We start from the raw sequence: 16,104 nt of genomic DNA on the forward strand, positions 1-16,104 counted from the left end.
CAAGTGTTTTGTTTAATAGACGATACAATGTTGTGCAGTCTTTTCTCAAAGTTAACGCACATAAAAATAAATAAATGTGCACTAAGCATGAGAAGCTACACGTAGACTAAGCAAATTTCGTACTTAAAATAAACATTCATATTATTACTTTATTTTTGCAGGGAATGTTTGTCTGCCAAAGAGTTCCATTCAAAATCAAATATAAAACAAATATTAAAAATCTCTCCAGACACGAGCTAAAACTATTTTCTTCATCAACTTCTTGACAAAAAAGCATTTTAACTTTAACCTAATTATTTGTCATGTACGATATGCACGTTAATCATGAATTGTACGATATGCACGTTAATCATGAATTAGTGCAAAATTTTATGCTATCTAGAAAGACAAGAATTGTCAATCATCTAGGACATTGTGAAGAGATTAGAGACAAGTATAAAAAATAATTTTGCGATTATATAACAGCAAATTACTTTACCAACATATTAAAAAGAGAACTGAAACTGGAAACATAAACATTTTTTTTGTCAAAGATTAACAGATTAATGCAACATTAATTTCCATATGAAAGCCCTTAAAAGTGGAGAAGAAAGAAGGTAGTAGATGCATTGTATAGAAAGCCATGTCAATAAAATAAATATCATTGTAGATTACTAGAGATCATGTGCACTACCAGTCCAACATGTAGAAACAAATGTTGGAAATAATCCAATTTTGGGAATGATAAGGAGACCAAGATAATGTAGCAAATTCAACCAAACAAGAAAAGAAAGAAAGTAATAAGTCAAATGTGATACAAGCAAAACATGAAACAATATTGTCGCTATGGCATTAGTGTTGCTATATAACAGTTCAGTCCATGCATTCCTCATAAGAGAAATTTCTATACCCCTTTAAAATTTGTATTTCCATAATATATAATATAATCCAGAATCCATACTTTGTATTTCAGAATGAATATATTAAAATACAATATTTTATTTTGTACATTCGATAATTCATTTTTTTTTTATTGTACATTTCGAAATATAAATTTTTGTATCCTGAAAGTACATTCTGTAACACAATAGAAAATACACTCCAAAAGTATACCACAATTCAGAAATGTACTACCTTAATAAAAATATATTCTGAATCTAGAAATACATATTGAAATATAATTCGAAATATATTAATTGGATTGTATATTCAAAAATTCTAAAATACATTTAAACTATTTATAGATTTTCCTCACGTAGTAACTGGACATTGTTTACCCTAAGGGAAATATCATTAGACAATCCAAATGAGTACATGAATTTCAATCTCAACATTTTCAAAATCTCTGCTGAAGCCATTGCTTTTTAGGTTGAGAAGTACTTACAAACTAATTCAATAAAATAAAATAAAATTGAGTATACAAAATGCTTTACGGGGTGGAAGTTTGCTTCACTCAAGGATCAGCAAAACATCCACAAAGATTTAAGTTCTCAAGATTCTTCTTCTTTAAGGCTGCGAATCCTAGCCCTCTGCTGAAGGAATTGCTCTTCCTGAGCTCGTTTAGCAGCAAGGGCTTCCTCATCGAGTACTCGAACTGGAAACCATTCCGGCAATTTTAACCAAGATCCACTCTTCTTTGAATTCTCAATGTCTTGGTATATTGTTTTACTCTGATCTCTAAAAGCATTTTTCAATTTCAAAAAAGTAAAATCTGCTGCTGTCCCTACGACAGCAAAGATGACACCGTACCGGAGTGCACCCCGTTGACCACCTAAAATTTCACAAATGAAATCAATTTTCAAGGCTTGTAACCGAGCCTCTTATCACTATTGACCAAATTTATTTATTTTTCATAAAACTTACGTCATTATAAAACCTGACATCTTAGCTAGGCTGACATCCAACAATCATTTTCCTTTATATGAAAAAATATTATTAAACAAAAGGAAAAAGAAAGAAAAAAGAGTACAAACTAGTATTGGGGGATTGGACCAAAACCCATACATAATACAAGTCTAGACCAAACGGAATATAAGAGTTTTACACCTATAAAGAGAAACAATGAGGCAAACAAAAGAACAACACCTACATAAGAAGGCCAAATAATCATTTTTACTTAGTTTGACCTGCCCTAGCAAGCTTCTTAACTCCTTTTTGAGGATTTCAAAGCCTCCTAGTAGTGCGTAGAAGGTGCAGCGGCCAGAATTGGTTGTGCCTTTTCTGTAAATTACTAGGAGGCGTCAAAATCCTAGAAAAGGTGTTAAAAAGCATATTAGGGCAGGTCAAACTAAGAAAATATTATTATCTGGTTTTTTTGGGTCCTTGTTTTGTGTAGGTCTCTTTTGCGATCTTCATCTGAAGGTGTAGGTATTGGTCTGGTTCTTTTGTTTTCCTCATAGTTTCTCTTTGGTGTACTTTCATAAAAAGTGTTAAACTCCTATGTTTTGATTGGTCTAGGTTTGAGGTTCATTCTTATGTATGGATTTTGATTTAGTCTCCTCATATTATTACATTTACTTTACCATAAAATAATGCATTTATCAAAATTTAAACAATATGGGAAAACTCTTTCTCTTTGACCAAATTATTCCCATAAGCATTGTCATGAGACTAATCCCTTGGGTACCATAGCAATTCAAAGATGCTCTCAACATTACCTTCATCCTCTCCAAGGATGTAACTTCCACATCAACCCTAGTGGTAATCTCGAAGAACCTTACCCTTAGCTAGAATATTAAAAATAAGTGGTAATCTAAGATAAAGAACAAAACTGTACTTGAAATAACCATGATACCTTTTCTTCTTCCTTACAAGTAATTGAGAATGGTATAGCACATCCAAGTTCTTCACGATAAAAATATTGATCAATTTCTATTTTTAAAAGAAATTCATTGCTATTGACTACCCTAGTGAATCATGGTTTTGATACTAATGCAAATTTGCATGACAATGTAGGAATCAATAGAAGAAAAGTTAAGAAAGCAAAAAAAGATTTAACAGACAAAAAAGAAAAAAAAAAAGGAGCAAGAAAACTGAAGATAGAAACATTTCAGATTTCATCAAGCAAAAGTTATTTCGATCTAAATTGTTGGGCAGGATCAAATGTCCTGAATAAATTATATATGTAACAAGTTGCAGCAAATAGATCATACAAATACAAAGAAAGTGTAATAGTAAGATTCAAGAGAAAATTCATTTTAACATATAATAAAAAGATAGTTGAAGAACAGACAGATAATTCACCATGGTTAATGACTGACAAAAATCACAAGCACGCAGCAATAGTGTGAGAGGAGTAGAACTAAACCTTGCAGACGCCCAAGAATAGCACCAGTTCCAAATCCAGCTAATGCAGAGTTAAATAAATCATCAGGTCCTGTTTTTCTAGTTACAGCCACAAATTCGCGTGCCCCTAACAAATTAAACAGAATTAAATCTTATTAAATTAGGTAAAAAGTCATCAACTAGGGTTCACGCCCCAAACTAGGATCCAGTGAATCAATCAACTTATCTATATAGAGGAGGGTTGCAATCTAAAATTGTTAGGATGGAGAAGGAGAAATCAGTTAAGATAGTTAGAAAATTAATGGGATAGTTAGTTAGTGAGTGGGGAAGTTAGACATAGATAAGGGAAGAATGATAGGAGAAAGGGAGATTTGTTGTTTTGTAAATCCTTTGTAAAGGGGAAACCCTTGGAGGAAAAAGTGATCTCCAATTTAATGTACTTTTCATTCTATTCAATAAAAAACTCTTTTCTTTCTGTTTTCAATTCTTGGTTCCTAACAAATTCACCTGGCCTATCCGATCATCGAGAAAGAGCCAGTGTTATAGATGTTGGCATTTTGGCCAAAGGAAAATTGATTCAAAGAGTGGCAGCTGAGTGTGTAGTAATCTATTGCAATTCTTTAAATCAAAAGGTAGAACTAAAGAAGTTCATTGACCAAGAACCACACCCGTAGTGGAGAAGAAACCAAAAATTATGAGGCAAAATAGCAAGAGAAACAGAGATTATGGTAGAGGAAAAAGTATATGCATTGATAGGAGAAAGGCAAGGAAAGTAAAGAATGCGGGCGGCAAAGACCATGTTCTTGATAATCCAATAGTAGAAAGGAAGTCCAAGGTGGAGATACAAAAAAAACATCATATTTTTCCAAATTCAAATTTCCATAATATGAATCAGAATCATTGTTGGACCCAGATTTGAGAAAGAAGGAAGCTGGAATATCAATGACATTGGAATCTTGGAATTTCAACTTGTTGGTTGAGCCTTTAGCATTAAACTTAAGTGCATCTATGGCAGCTTGGCAATGGCACCGAGGCAGAAGGAAGGTTCAAAAGGCTTTTTATACAAAAGCCACCCTCATCCCCCACCATCACTCAAGCCACCAGACCTGAAATTTCATGCAGTAGCCAGTGGGTTTCCACTCCTACGGTAGGAAAGCATCACAATTACTTTCAGAAAGAGTGGGTGAATATCATGGTGATTACGAAGAGCCATGGGATCAAACTTCCACTACTCCAACCTTGAAAACAAGGTTGATATTAGGAGGAGTGTATTGTCAGGATATAAGGAGGAAGAGAAATTAGTTAAGATATTAGAATATTAATGGGTTAGTTAGTTAGAGGGCTAGTAAGATATAAATAGGGGAAGAAGGATAGGAGAAAGGGAGATTTGTTATCGTGAAGGGTAAACACTTGGAGGAGAGCGCTCTCCTCTTTCTCACATTCTATTCAGTAAAAATCTTTCTTTTCTTACTCTTTTCAATTCATGGTTACTAGAAAATTCCCAGCACGAGAGCAAGATAAATGCATGGATTCAACATTATATCTAAAAAATTTCTTAAGACAAACTGGACTTGAATCCTTGCAATTGAAACATGAAGTCCAAAGATAAAATCAAATATTCTAGAGCCTCAATTTGAAAGACTGCACAATGTTCACAGGTTGTCTCCCATAATATGTTGCTCTCATGTGAAAAAAAAAATGAGGAGTCAAAATCCATAAGAAACGCGGAAAATCAATAAATTCATGGATTCCAAACACGCCGCATTAATCAACACAAACAATGCCATCAAATACAAAATACAACAACATATCTCCAAAACTGAAAAGCAGATAATCAGATCAAAAGAAAATCCAACAATTACCACTATAGCACCCTGTGACGATGGCGAAATTCACAGCATAGCTAGAACACACACTTGCAAGACCAAGAGTTTTTCGATGCTTTGAAATTAACCCAGTTCCAGCTCCAGCAACCCCTGCTCCCAGAGAATCACAAACATCATAAATACAAACACTCTAACCTCTTTCACTCTCTATCCCCACTCAAATCCTCAACCTAATGTAAATTTGCAACATTGATTTCACACACCATTTAATCATCCATTTTAATCCTTAGAAATACTACTTTAATTTCATTTTGTTCCTGCCATCTGAGCATGGACTAAAAACGGTTAAAATAGAAAATATATATAAAGATAAAATGGACAAATTTAAAATGTAGTGACTAAAAGGTAAAATCTGTTAAACTATAAGAACTAAATGAATAATTAAACATTACTAAAACATTATCTTAATAATCTGCAATAGAATACAAATTAGCTTCTCTAACTTTTCTACAAAACCACATGTATCTTCTTACGAGACAATCCTATTGGAGACAGTAAATATGTCACATTTTCCAGCAGAAAAAGGGATCGCCATGTTGTGAAAAACCAACTCTTTAGTGCAAAACACGAATGCCATAGGTATTAACTCCTCCAGCCTAATCATGGGTATATATAAAATAAAACTAGTGTTGATCGTGGGCATGGGGATCCGATGAAAAAAAATAGTTATTGGGAAATAAAAGAAGCAACATAATAAAAGAGAGAAAAGGAGATAGACCTGCGAGGACGGTTGGAATAACGGTTCGAGTTGTCCAATGAGAAGAAGAAGAAGAAGGTGAATTGATAGGTCCTTCATCTGAAGCTTCTTCGTTCTTAGAACCCATTTTTTGTTCGAGTTTTGAATCCACGATTGTGTTGTAAGGATTTGTTTGATTTGATTTGAAGGGTTTATGGTGCAGTCGCTGTTTCTCTCTGTCACTCCCAAATGAAGTTTCAAGTGAGAGAGTTTCTGAAGAACTTGGAAATGAAAACGGCGTTAGTTCTTCTCAATTGGGCTGAACTATGGGCAGAGAACTTAGGCAGTTTCTTCCTGCACCCCATAATTTTGTAAATTCCGAAACTGACCCCCAAAATTTAGGGATCTGAGAGTGTGTTACGGATTCATCAATCCGGAAGTGAATCATGTTGCATTCCGGATGAATGGGTGTTCTGGAAGCAAAGTTTGCATAAATTATTGATTTCTGGATTGCTGAATCCGGAACCTAATTTCTATTACAGATTGGTGGATCCGGAATGATTTATTTCAATTATGGATTTCTGAATTTGGAATGCATATTTTGAATTACGGATTGATGGATCTGGAATGGTTTTTTCAATTATAGATGTTTTGCATTTTTTTATTTTGAATTAACACTATCATTCATGTACAACCGGAAGTGCCAATCTGGGAGATTACCGGATGCGTCAATCCGAAAATTTACCGGAAGGGTCAATCCAAAAATTTACCGGATTTCATAATCCAGAATACAAAAAAACTTATAAATATACAGTTTATATAGGGATAGTTTTGTCTTTGTGCAACTTTGTGGGGGTGCAGGAAGAAACTACCTTGAACTTATGGATCCTTTTTCGGCTTCTTCTTCTTGCACCCCTACATTTTTCTTCTTGCACCCCACAATTTTCTAAATCCTGAAACTGGCCTTAACCTTTTATTTAGAAAAGGCACTGTGGGTACCGAAAATCGGGATATGAGAGTCTGCTACGGATTTATCAATCCATAACTAAATCGTTTTTTTTTCGGATGAAAGGGTGTTTCTTCTGCATAAATTATTGATTTCTGAATTGCTGAATCTGGAAGACTAATTCTGTTACGGATTGATGGATCCAGAATGCTTTTTTTGAATGATGGATTTTTTAATGTGAAATGCATATTTTGAATTACGAATTGGTGGATCCGAAATTTTACTGGAAGTGCCAATCCAAAAAATTTCCAAATTTCATAATCCAAAATAAATACAATTCAAGTGTATTTTAGAGTTTTAAAAAATAATAGGGACAGTTGGATCTTTGCATAACATTGTGGAAGTGTAGGAAGAAAAATATAGAGGTGCAGGAAGAAACTGCCCTTTGTTTTCTAAGGATGACAATGTTGGTTAGTGGGTTTACCTGGCCCGGTTTACTCTCTCTATAAGAAAATGTGATTTCTCATCCTTATAAGAGTTAATCTGTGGGTTTACCCGGCAGGTTAGATAAATTTTTTTTAAAATTAAGTAAAAATATATTTTTAAATATAAATTTTGATTAAAAAAATTTAATGTTGACGAAATTGACTATTTATCATTAATGTAGGGACAAAAAATAATTATACCTTTAAAAGAACAAGTATAAGCCAACAAAAATAATTTTACTTGAAAAAAGTTTATCAAATTAAAAGGTTTTAATTTGTTTTTTTAAAAGAAACCAATATTTTTGTTACTAAGAGAAAGTTTCAATATGATTTTAAAACAATTTTTTACTTATTCTTAACCTAGAAAAGAAGAAAAACATATAATTTAAATTTAAATTATTTATGTGTTATGAGATAAAAGATAAAATTAGGTGATCACAAGAGTGTGCGAACGAGTTTTAAATAGATATGAAATCAAGTAAGAATGTAAGAAAATCTAGCACACGAACAAACAAAGAAACGGATAAAAAGATTTAACAACTTCAAAATCATTGTAGAAAGGCCAATTCTTCTTACACCATATCAATTCTAACATACACCCAATTTACTATTGAAAATGACAAAAATACCCCCAAAAATGACGAAAATAACCTTAGATAAAAAAAGTGTGGATAAAAATTACTTCCTGAATTCTTTTTACATAAATATTCTGATTTAAATTTCTATAACACATTTTTTAATTTCAGAAATTCTTATCCGGAATGTATTTTCAATTTTTTGTTTTGGATTTTTTTATCTGAAATTTATTTATTTAGTTTTGAATTTTATTTATTATTTTGAATTTTTAAATACAAAATAAGAGTAATTTTGGAAATTTAAAAAAGTGATAGGGTGCAGCTTAAAAGTAACTTGGCTCACTCCCATAAAGTGTAATTTATATTTTGGATTTATTTTTTTCAATTCATGATTACCTTCTATAATTAGATTTTGGATTATATAATTTGAAAGTTATTTTTTATTTAAAATTAGCTTTTGGATTATATAATCCGAATATATATAATTTTTAAATTATTTTGGATTCTGAAAATGTAAAACACGTCTGATTAAAAAATATCTTCTAAATGTAATCTGAAATATTTTTAAAAGCCAGAAAACTAAGTGAGTAACTAATCTAAAAAAAGAGTGGAGGTCATTGGGAGTGAATGACATAAAATGGAAGAAAAAAAAAAGTGAAAAAGGTGTGTGAAATTTTAAAGATTAATTTATTTTTTTACTGAAGGACAAAAAAGTACTTTCATATTTAATATTTAATATGAGCGTGCCCCGTGAAAAATATTATCTTCCAAAACCCCAAAAACACTATGGTTCTTTCTTCTTGCACTCTCGCAGTTTTTGTTGCACCTCCATTGTAATCTCTAATGGGGGCATGAAAAATCTGAAAAATGTTTTTTTATGGGGTTTTATTGGGAAGACTCTGGAATGAGTGATATAAAAATTTGGATATTGTGTTCTAAATTATATTATTTAAAATTATTTATTTTTAATGTTGTTTAGTATTTTTGGATTGTATAATTCAAATGTAGAAGTGATACAATTTCAAATGTATTGTTAAATTGTACTTTTTAAATTATTTTTTTTATTTTTAAACTGATTAATCGAAAATTAGTTTTTTATTTATTTCCAAACCGACTAATATTGAAGTTTTTTTTTATGAGCTTTAATCCACAAAGACTAGTATTGTTTTATATTTTTTGGTGGTGTAGATGGTTTTGTTAAGTGTCAAAAAGTAAAAGTGAGTCACGGTTTGTGCAGACAATATTGTGAATGTAAAAGTTAGTTTCCTTGATTAACTTAGGTTATGCATGTAAATGTACCATTTGATTTTCTGTTTTTTTATCCTAAGGTGCAATAAAAAAATATAAGTTATTTGATCACTATTCTTAAAACATTGAATATATTTCTTTAATGTACTTTAATGTTTTTTTTTATATTTTTTATCCATGAAAATTCATATATACAATCATTAAAAAATATTTGACTAAATTGATATAAAACTTATTTAAATTGTATAAAACATTATAATCATTTAAAAAAAATATATTGAATTATTATAGTAATTTATTTTTTTAAAAATTAAATCACTCTTAAATAAGTTTGTTTAAATTCAACTGAACTATAACACGTGAGAAGTAAAAGTATATTTAAAAATAAAATATTCATTGATAATAATTCAAACCATGTATATGCTATTAAACTAAATTCAATTCACTAAAATAATGATATAATTAAACTCAATTTATTTAAATTATTAACTAATTTAATTCAATCTTATAATAGTTTAGTTTATCTCATATTAATTCAATTTTATAATAGTTTTATTTATTTATTTTTTAATAGAACTTATGAAAGGATTACTAATGGTAATTCAATCTATTTCTATTTTTATTCATAGATGATTTGTAATCCTCCTTTGAAAAACATTAAGATGAATATTCCACTTCATCTTTTGATATTACATGTTTGCTTATTTACAAACACAAGCACCATCTCTACAAAAAGCACCTCTTCCACCACATTTCATAAATGGAACGAAGGGAGCACAATCTTTATCGGTAAAACATTGAGATGAATCTACCATTCCACCCTTCTCCATTGGCATCTTTGAGAATGAAAGACCTACAAAATTCATTAAATAATTTTATTATAAGAAGATATGAGAAAAATATTACATAAAACATGGAAGAAATAATTATAGAACAAATACATAACCCAATATATATTCAGTTATGTTCTCTCATATTAATTCAATTTTACAATAGTTTAATTAATTTATTTTAATAAAACTCATGAAAGGATTACTAATTTTAATTCAACCTATCTTTATTCTTATTCATAAATGAGTTGTAATCCTCCTTTGAAAAACATTAAGATGAATATCTGTCTCCATATTTTGATATTACATACTTGTTTGTTTACAAGCACAAGCACCATCTCTGCAAAAAACACCTCCTCCACATTTCATGAATGGAACGAAGGGAACACAATCTTTATCGGTAAAACACTGAGATGAATCAACCATTCCACCCTTCTCCATAGGTATCTTTGAGAATGAAAGACCTGAAAAATTCATTAAATGATTTTAGTATAAGAAGATATGAGAAATATATTACATAGAACATGGAAGAAATAATTATAGAACAAATACATAAGTCAATTTATATTCAGTTATGTTCTCTCATATTAATTCAATTTTATAATATTTTAATTTATCTCATATTAATTTAATTTTATATTAATTCAATTTTTATAATAGTTTAATTTATTTATTTCAATAAAATTCATGAAAGGATTACCAATTTTAATTCAATCTATCTCTATTCTTATTCATAAATGAGTTGTAATCCTCCTTTGAAAAACATTAATAAGAATATCCAATTCCATCTTTTGATATTACTTACTTTTTTGTTTACAAACACAAGCACCATCTCTGCAAAAAACACCTGCTCCGCATTTCATAAATGGAACGAAGGGAACACAATCTTTATCGGTAAAACATTGAGATGAATCAACCATTCCACCATTCTCCATTGGTATCTTTGAGAATGAAAGACCTACAAAATTCATTAAATGATTTTAGTATAAGAAGATATGAAAAAAATATTACATAGAACATGAAAGAAATAATTATAGAACAAAGACACACCATGAAAGGCTTCCATGGCAATAATGAGAAAAAAAAATACTAATTTCAATGAACCTTTTGACATATCTTCTAGGTTGTAGGTGTAGGCTTAGGGATACAAGATTGAAATTTTGTGAGTGAAGAAAAATACAAAATTTATAACTCAATTTATGTAAATTGAACAAATCGATTTTTTCATGGTGTTTACTATTGATCGTTTTAAATATTTATAGTAGAGGGTGAAGTTGAAATTATTTGAAGGAACATTTAATTTAATTTTTAATATATAATTCACACTTAATATTTATACATACATTTATTTCTTTTATACATTCAAATAAATATTATGTGAGTTTTGATTCTAACAATTAATTAATGTGTAATACTTGTTTGAATTTGTGTTGTAAGCATGTATTTATACCTTTCATTAAAGTAAATTTTGAACGTTATTGTTCTTTGGCTGGTTGACCAAATTCATAACTGAAAGTTTTAATAATGAATATATGTATATTTATTAAATTATAATAATAATGGAGTAAATATATATTATTTAAGTAGAAAGTAGTCTTCTTAATCCTGTATACACATCATTTATAATTTATTAATTTTTAAAAAAACTACATAAGAAATAAAGTAATATTTTTATGATACATTAATAGTAAATAATTTATAATAAAAAATTAAATAAATTATAAAAAAAACTCATAAATTAGATATTTATTTTATAAAAAATATTACTGTTATACGACTATGATTTTATATAGAATTCTATTATATGGTAAAATAATAAATTATAATAAATACATTGTTATATGTAAATTTGAATAATTAAAAAAAATAAAATGTAAATATTATATATATATATTTATATTATCTGTTTATTTTTTAAGAGAGTAATTTTCTTTATTAGTGTGGTCAATATTCTACTTAGCAAAAGATTGTAGAAAATGTGATTTTACTCGTTTTTAACCAATCATATACAATGATTATAAATAATCGTCTCTTATCTTCCACACTCTAATTTATCTCTATGACTATCTCTATTGTCCAAAACCAAAGATTGTTTGTGACATAATTTTAATACAATAAAATTAATTACATATTATTTTCTAAATAATTATTGCTACAACTTTCTCAACATTTCAATAACATCATGACTGAATTTTAGACGTATCAAAAATTAAAAAGCCAATAAATTACTTCAAATATTTAATATATTCTAGAGATACTCATTCATAATCTTTAGTCATCCCATTGTTAGAGATTGGATAAACTATCTCTTAATAACTATGAATTTCTAAACACAAGACTTATAATCCATAATCATAATTATTATTATTATGAGTCATAATAATCATAATATTGTTATTTTTTTTATCTACAATGAACTAATTACATTAAACAAAATAGGACAGTTAAGGAACGTCTCAACCCATATACACGAGAATGACCTCCAAGCCAGAATTCATTACAATCCACTAACATATCATCTCAAAAACCTACATACATGTCAAGCAGCCTGCGAATGAATTGACTTAAACAAAAAAACCTAACTAGAAGCCCAAAACATCACATAATAATGCAACAACTAACAAAAAAAGACCAAAACTACAAGCTGTCTAAAAAGCATAGTTTCTTTGGTAGTTTACAGTTGTGGCAACCAAAACATATGCTATGTGTTCCAAATGCACCACAAAAAATACATAGTTATAAAAGTGAAACCGCTCAAGGCCCAATGGTTTTAGCAACATCAACCATCTGACCCCACCAACAAAATCCAAAAGCATGCTAGTGTTGGAAACCAGCATGGAGTGTTGTAATACATGTCAAATACTCTTCCAAAAGTCTTCACGCCAGTTGTAGTCTTCTTTTTACCAGTTTCTCCATAACACTCCACCAAGAGAACCTGCAAACAAACAAAAAAAAAAAACCTTTCCCTGATCTGGCCAAGGTATGAAAAGAGAAGAGGACAAAGCTACAAACAGGTTTAAAAAGATATTTAATATTACACACAAACCACATATCATATAACAAAGAAATAAATCTGCTACGACAAATACAATTATAGATATCAAGCTAAGAATAATGCAAAACTTTCAAACATATATTGAAAACAATACAATAACACAACCTGAGAGAGAGAGACTCATTTAACATATTTCAAACACTGAATAGGGCATAACATCCAATCTGATAGGGAGAACAAAACAAAAGATGATATATTTTTCATACTAGTCCACACCTTAAATCGTGTCATATGGAAGATTTTCTCAATGTCTACCTTACCTTGTTTAAACACCATCTTATTCATGTGATTCCAGATGGTCCATATACACACAATTCACACACATTTTACATACCTTATTTTTATTATTAATATTATTAACGAAAATTATAATAGTAATATTATTTAAATTATTTAAATTGTATAAAATATATAAAATTATTTATTTTTTATATTGAATTATTATATTAATTTAATTTTAAAAAACTAAATTATTTAAGTTTGTTTAAATTGAACTGAATTATAACACGTGAGATGTAAAAAAATATTTTAAAATAAAATATCCATTAATAATTTAAACAATGTATATGCTAAAGTAATTTAAAATTATTAAATTAAATTAAATTCAATAAAATTATGATGTAATTAAACTCAATTTATATTCAGTTACGTTCTCTCATATTAATTAAATTTTATAATATTTTATCTTATATTAATTCAATTTTATAATATTTTATCTCATACTAATTCAATTTTATAATAGTTCAATTTATTTATTTTAATAAAACTCATGAAAGGATAACTAATTTTAATTCAATCTATTTATATTCTTATTCATAAATGAGTTATAATTCTCATTTGAAAAACATTAAGATGAATATCTGACTCCATCTTTTGATATTACATTTGTTTACAAACACAAGCACCATCTCTGCAGAAAACACCTGCTCCACCACATTTCATAAATGGAATGAAGGAAATGCAATCTTTATCTGTAAAGCATTGAGATGAATCAACTTTTCCACTTGAAAGACCTGTGAAATTCATTAAATAATGTTAATATAAGAAGTATATAAGAAAAATATTACAGATAACATGGAAGAGATAAATGAGTTGTAATCCTCCTTTGAAAAGCATTAATATGAATATCTGACTCCATCTTTTGATATTACATACTTTGTTGTTTACAAACACAAGCACCATCTCTGCAAAAAGCACCTGCTCCACCACAGTTCATAAATGGAACGAAGGGAACACAATCTTTATTGGTAAAACATTGAGATGAATCAACCATTCCACCCTTCTCCATTGGTATCTTTGAGAATGAAAGACCTACAAAATTCATTAAATGATTTTAGTATAAGAAGATATGAGAAAAGTATTACATAGAACAATGAAGAAATAATTACAGAACAAATACACACCATGAAAGGTTTCCATGGCAATAACGAGGAACAAAAAGACTAATTTCAATGAACCCTTTGACATATTTTTGAGGTTGTAGCCTTAAGACAAAAGGTTGAAATTTGTGACTGAAGATAATTAAAAATTTGAAACTCAATTTGTGTAATTAGATCAAATGTGTTTTTTCATGGTGTGTACTATTGATTGTTTTGAATATTTATAGTAGAGGGTGGACTTGAAATTAATTAAAGGAAACGTAATTTAAGTGTGAATCAAATATTACAAATTAAATTAAATGTGTAAGATTTGTTTGAATTAGTGTTTTAAGCATGTGTTTATGTATGCTTTCATTAATAGAAATTTTGAGGGTTTAATTCTTCTTTTTGACTGGTTGAACAAATTCATAAAAAAACTAAAAGTTTTGTTAATAGATATATTTATATTTATTAAATTATAAAAATAACGGAGTAAATGTATATTATTTAAATAGGAAAGTAGTCTTTTTAATGTATAAAACACATCATTTATAATTTATTGAGTTTTAAAAAACTACATAAAAATAAATTAAAGTAATTTATTTTAGATATTTATAATAAAAGATTAAATAAAGAATCTCATAAATGTATATATCTTGTTTTACAAAAAATACTAGTTATAGGGACTATGAGTTTATATGAAATTCTCTCATATGGTAAAATAATGAATTATAATGTGAATTCGAATATTTAAAATAATTTATAAATTACAATTATATATATATATATATATATATATATATATATATATATAAAAGGCATGTTCATCTATTAAGAGAATAATTCTCTTTGTTAGTGTGGAAGCGTCACTCAATAAAATAAATTTGCAAACAATTAATTTATAAGGAAAAATATTTATATGAATAAAAGAATGTCATTGTAATTATCAATATGTAATCTTTCTATTAAGGAAAAAACAACAATTAAATTATGATATTTTTAAGAAGTTCAATTACAATTTTCTTTTAAATATTCGACTAGATTGTTCTCATTAAAAATGATTTATCTCAATGACTTTATTATTATAAATTAAAGGCAAATACTTCCTACACCTAATCATTTTTAACCTGTACCCAACATATTTTTTTAATTTTCAAAAATATTCTTAATTCCTCATAAATAAAAATCCAGAATTGAAAATAATATATTCTGAAAAAATAAATTCGAAAATCGTTATTGAGTTTCGGAAATAAAAATTCAAAAACAAAAATTAAAATTTTATTTTAAATAAAAAAATCCGGAATTGAAAAATAATGTTCCGAAAAAAAAAATCCAGAAAAGAAATTATTGTGTTTCGAAAATGAAAATCCAGAACAAAAATGAAAACCCATTCAGGATAAAAAAATCCGTAATATAAAACTTCATTTCGAAAAAAAAATCCAAGAACACATATTTTGGAAATTCTTTTTAAGTACAGTTTCGTCTTTTTCGCTGGAATCGGTTGGAAATTCCTTTTAAGTACAGTTTCGTCTTTTTCGCTTTTTAAGTACAGTTTCATCTTTTTCGCTGGAATCGGATCCAGTGATATGGTGCAAAAAGCAATTAAGTACAATTTCGTCTTTTTCGCTGGAATCGGATCCAGTGATATGGTGCAAAAAGCAATTGCCTTGTAGTGTGAAAAAGTTAGAAAATAACACACTATAAATGCTATAGCATGGTTTAATAAGTTTAATTAAACTATTAATGAACTTCAATTTAAGTCCATGGTTTAATTAAACTAT

General features: G+C 28.4%; 2 protein-coding genes and 1 long non-coding RNA gene across 3 annotated transcripts; all 3 read right to left on the reverse strand.

The window, feature by feature from the left end:
• Positions 1–1,149: 1,149 nt before the first annotated feature.
• On the reverse strand, positions 1,150–6,291 carry LOC137818977 (uncharacterized). The gene is made up of 4 exons (XM_068622650.1): positions 5,869–6,291; positions 5,127–5,240; positions 3,287–3,391; positions 1,150–1,750 (listed from the first exon to the last, which is right to left on the reverse strand). Exons 1-4 carry the CDS (start codon positions 5,972–5,974, stop codon positions 1,470–1,472), a joined length of 606 nt encoding a protein of 201 aa, XP_068478751.1. The 5' UTR covers positions 5,975–6,291; the 3' UTR covers positions 1,150–1,469.
• A 3,403-nt stretch (positions 6,292–9,694) lies between these two features.
• LOC137819620 (uncharacterized) lies at positions 9,695–11,113 on the reverse strand. Its single transcript, XM_068623522.1, has 4 exons — positions 10,961–11,113; positions 10,716–10,868; positions 10,222–10,374; positions 9,695–9,933 (listed from the first exon to the last, which is right to left on the reverse strand). Exons 1-4 carry the CDS (start codon positions 11,022–11,024, stop codon positions 9,782–9,784), a joined length of 522 nt encoding a protein of 173 aa, XP_068479623.1. The 5' UTR covers positions 11,025–11,113; the 3' UTR covers positions 9,695–9,781.
• Positions 11,114–13,741: 2,628 nt separating this feature from the next.
• On the reverse strand, positions 13,742–14,540 carry LOC137819229 (uncharacterized). Its single transcript, XR_011082257.1, has 3 exons — positions 14,369–14,540; positions 14,121–14,276; positions 13,742–13,978 (listed from the first exon to the last, which is right to left on the reverse strand). It is a non-coding gene; the product is annotated as an uncharacterized lncRNA (long non-coding RNA).
• Between the last annotated feature and the right edge of the window lie 1,564 nt (positions 14,541–16,104).

This window comes from Phaseolus vulgaris, chromosome 10 (assembly GCF_000499845.2).
Source record: "Phaseolus vulgaris cultivar G19833 chromosome 10, P. vulgaris v2.0, whole genome shotgun sequence".
In the NCBI taxonomy this organism is placed as follows: domain Eukaryota; kingdom Viridiplantae; phylum Streptophyta; class Magnoliopsida; order Fabales; family Fabaceae; genus Phaseolus; species Phaseolus vulgaris.

Coding starts and splice junctions, on each gene's coding strand:
- LOC137819620 (XM_068623522.1), bottom strand. CDS start 11,024: ATGTCAAAAGGTTCATTGAAATTAGTATTTTTTTTTCTCATTATTGCC. Junction 10,869..10,960: donor TGCCATGGAAGCCTTTCATG/GTGTGTCTTTGT, acceptor TGAATTTTGTAG/GTCTTTCATTCTCAAAGATA. Junction 9,934..10,221: donor TTGTGCTTGTAAACAAACAA/GTATGTAATATC, acceptor TGAATTTTGTAG/GTCTTTCATTCTCAAAGATG.
- LOC137818977 (XM_068622650.1), bottom strand. CDS start 5,974: ATGGGTTCTAAGAACGAAGAAGCTTCAGATGAAGGACCTATCAATTCA. Junction 5,241..5,868: donor TATTCCAACCGTCCTCGCAG/GTCTATCTCCTT, acceptor CTCTGGGAGCAG/GGGTTGCTGGAGCTGGAACT. Junction 1,751..3,286: donor TATTCTTGGGCGTCTGCAAG/GTTTAGTTCTAC, acceptor GTGAAATTTTAG/GTGGTCAACGGGGTGCACTC.